The sequence below is a fragment of the Crocodylus porosus genome, unplaced genomic scaffold, assembly GCF_001723895.1.
Source record: "Crocodylus porosus isolate Cpor-Errol unplaced genomic scaffold, CroPor_comp1, whole genome shotgun sequence".
NCBI lineage: Eukaryota > Metazoa > Chordata > Crocodylia > Crocodylidae > Crocodylus > Crocodylus porosus.
Window position 1 is genome coordinate 45,610,853 of NW_017728907.1, and position 2,792 is coordinate 45,613,644.

Consider the following 2,792-nt stretch of genomic DNA (forward strand, 5'->3'; position numbering starts at 1 on the left):
GCCCAAAACTGGACGCAGTACTCCAGCTGCGGCCTCACCGAGGCCGAGTACAGGGGGAGAATGACGTCCCGGGATTTGCTCGAGAAGCATCTATGGATGCACGCCAGCGTTTTGGTCGCTTTACTAGCCGCAGCATCACGTCGCAGGCTCATGTTCATCTTGTGGTCAATGATGACCCCCAAGTCTCTTTCTTCCGTCGTGCTAGCCAGCGCAGCACCGCCGAGCCTACAATGATGCTGCAGGTTTTTCCTCCCAGGAGCCCTGCACCCATCTCAACAGCTGGCAGACTTTGTGGCTTCAGCAGGGGCCAGCACCCCTGCAGCTTTCACCCCACTGCACCTTAACATACAGTGTAACCCATGTCACGAGTTTTGCTTGTCCACAGCTTGAGGTGCAGCTCCCCCCAAACCGCTGCACTGATCTCCTTGAAACTTGGCAGGCTTCATAGTCTCAGTAAGAGCTACCAGCCCTGCAGGTTTGACCTCGCTGTGCCTTGCCGCATACCCAACCTGAGTTTTGCTTTCAGGACTTGGAGGTGCAGTTTCCCCAAACCCCCTACACCTAACTCATTGAAACGTGGCACACGCCATGCCCTAAGAGGCTACCATTCCTGCAAGTTTCATCCAAATCAAGTCAGAAATGACAGTTATAGGCTATTTTGAACTTCCCCGTTATAGCCTACAAGCAAAACGTCAGAACAGCAGAACTGTTTCAACGAAACAAAACAGAACAGTGGTTTCAAATCAAAACGAAATGCAAATCAAAACAGAACGGTGCCGTTTCACACAGCCCTACTGCCCGGGGCACAAGGGTGAAATCCTCTGAGCCCCAGCTGCTGGCCTCATCCTACCTGATAGCCCTGGCGCAGGGACCTCCCCACTTGCCCCTTCCTTTGGCTATACTAGCCCACAGAACCGTGGGTGGGGGGCTGGGCCTGCAGGAGGCCCAGGCCTGTTGCAGCCACCGGAGGCGGGGGCATGCAGGAGCAGGGCCTCTGCACTAGCCTGGAAGGCCAGGGACAGTGGATGCAACCCCCCACCCCATGATGCAGCACCCAGCGCAGCAAAACCCAAAATAGCCCGTTGCTGTGGCAACCAGCAAGTGTTTGAAATGCCCCAATTTAGCCTGGAAATGAGGAATGAGTAGGAGCAGCCACCAGACCTGGGGCAAGGACAAGGACCACGGGGCTGGGCTCTGTGGTCGGGGCAGCCTCCTGGCTCCTGCTGCCAGTGCCAGGGTTGTGGGGCAGGGATGACGCAGCCCTGACCCATGGCAGCCACCACACCAAGCTCTGTCCAGTCTTTAATGCAACACCAGCAGGGCCCAGGTGGGACTATGTCTCCCCCGTCCACCCCGTGCTCCCCCAACAAGAGCTGCAGCACCCAGAGGCCAGGCTGGGACATCACAGCATCTCCTCCAGGCTGGCGTCACCCACAGGCCTCGTCCTCGTAGGCGATGGCGATGCCCCGGCGCCCCTCCACTGCCTTCCGCACCGGCGTCTGGCCCAGCTGCTGCTCCAGGCCCTGCCAGCTCCGCGACTGCAAGAAGGAAGCTGGGGAGAGACAGCAAGTGTCACTGAGCTGGGTGGTGGGACATGGCCCCGTTTGGGTACCAGCAAAGCGTGGCTCCCGGGTGCCGCCGCCCCAAACCACAGGTGCCATTGGTCATAGGGTAGAAGCATGGCTTGGGGGCAGTGCCAGGGCCTGAGAACCACAGGGAGGGGATGCATAGATGAAGCACCCACCAGCTGAGCTGATCTCGGCCAGATCCAGGGTCTGGCTCCGGCAGGCCAGGGCGGTGCTGGCCGGGGGCACAGGATCAGTGCTGAGATGCACTGCTCGCAGTTCCCCCGTGATCAGTGAGACATCAGCACCCTCGTCCTCTGTCCCCAGCACCTCCGGGAACTCCAGGTGCGCGCTGCCACCTGCCAGACCTGCGCGGTGAGTGAAACCGTCCCTGCCCCTGTCCATCCCTGCCTCCCGTGCTCACCCTCCGCCTCCACCCTGCAGCACCATATGCAGCAGAGGAGCTCCAGCTGCTCCCGCTCAGGCCTCTCCCCACAGGCAGGTGCTGGGTCGGGGGTATATCCCAGCTCTGGGCCTGTGGGGCAGTTTCCTGCTTCCCCAGGAGCTGCCCCTGGGCCAAGCGCTACCTGGCAGCAGATCCCTGAAGTCAGTGAGGTAGCTGCCGGTCCAGGTGCGGGCGGGGTTGCAGGCCAGCTCCAGCTCGAAGGGCGTCACCACAGGCCGGTAGAAGTCGTGGCTGTCGAGTAGGGAGTTCTGGGCGCAGGCCACCAGCACGAAGACGTCCAGCTCGGGGAAGTTGGCCAGCTTGGCGGGGCTGGGCTTGCCCACAGCCAGCGTGAAGCTGCGCTTGCCGGCCCGGCGCAGCATGTCCCGCAGGTGCCGCAGCGCCTCCCGGTAGCCAGCCACGCCCAGCGTGCCCACCAGGATGCCCACGGCCCGCGCGTCTCGCGCCCGCTCCACCAGGTAGAGGCGCCGCCGCAGCGCCCGGTTGACGTCCAGGGTCTCGTGCCGGGCGCGGCCCGTGGCAGGGTCGAAGGAGCTGAAGGGGCAGCGGTTCCAGCTCAGCATGAGGTTGGTGAGGGGCAGCCCCTCGCCGCCCACGTAGAACACGGCCTGGGCCTCCAGCGCCGCCACCGGCAGCTCCCGCCCGAACTGCCGCAGCGGCGCGGGGGGCTCTGGGGAGGGCTCGGCCTCGCACGCCAGCCGGGAGAAGACGACGTGGGGGTAGTCAGGGCGCAGGCGCTGCTCCAGCTCGGCTGCGGGAGA

At 63.1% G+C, this 2,792-nt stretch overlaps 1 protein-coding gene across 1 annotated transcript; it reads right to left on the minus strand.

The window, feature by feature from the left end:
• Positions 1 to 1,347: 1,347 nt before the first annotated feature.
• Positions 1,348 to 2,786, minus strand: DPH2 (DPH2 homolog; the record flags this gene model as incomplete). The annotated part of the gene is made up of 3 exons (XM_019530613.1): positions 1,348 to 1,552; positions 1,745 to 1,924; positions 2,153 to 2,786. Coding segments are annotated over 3 exons (939 nt in total), but the record flags the coding sequence as incomplete, so codon positions are not given.
• Positions 2,787 to 2,792: the final 6 nt, after the last annotated feature.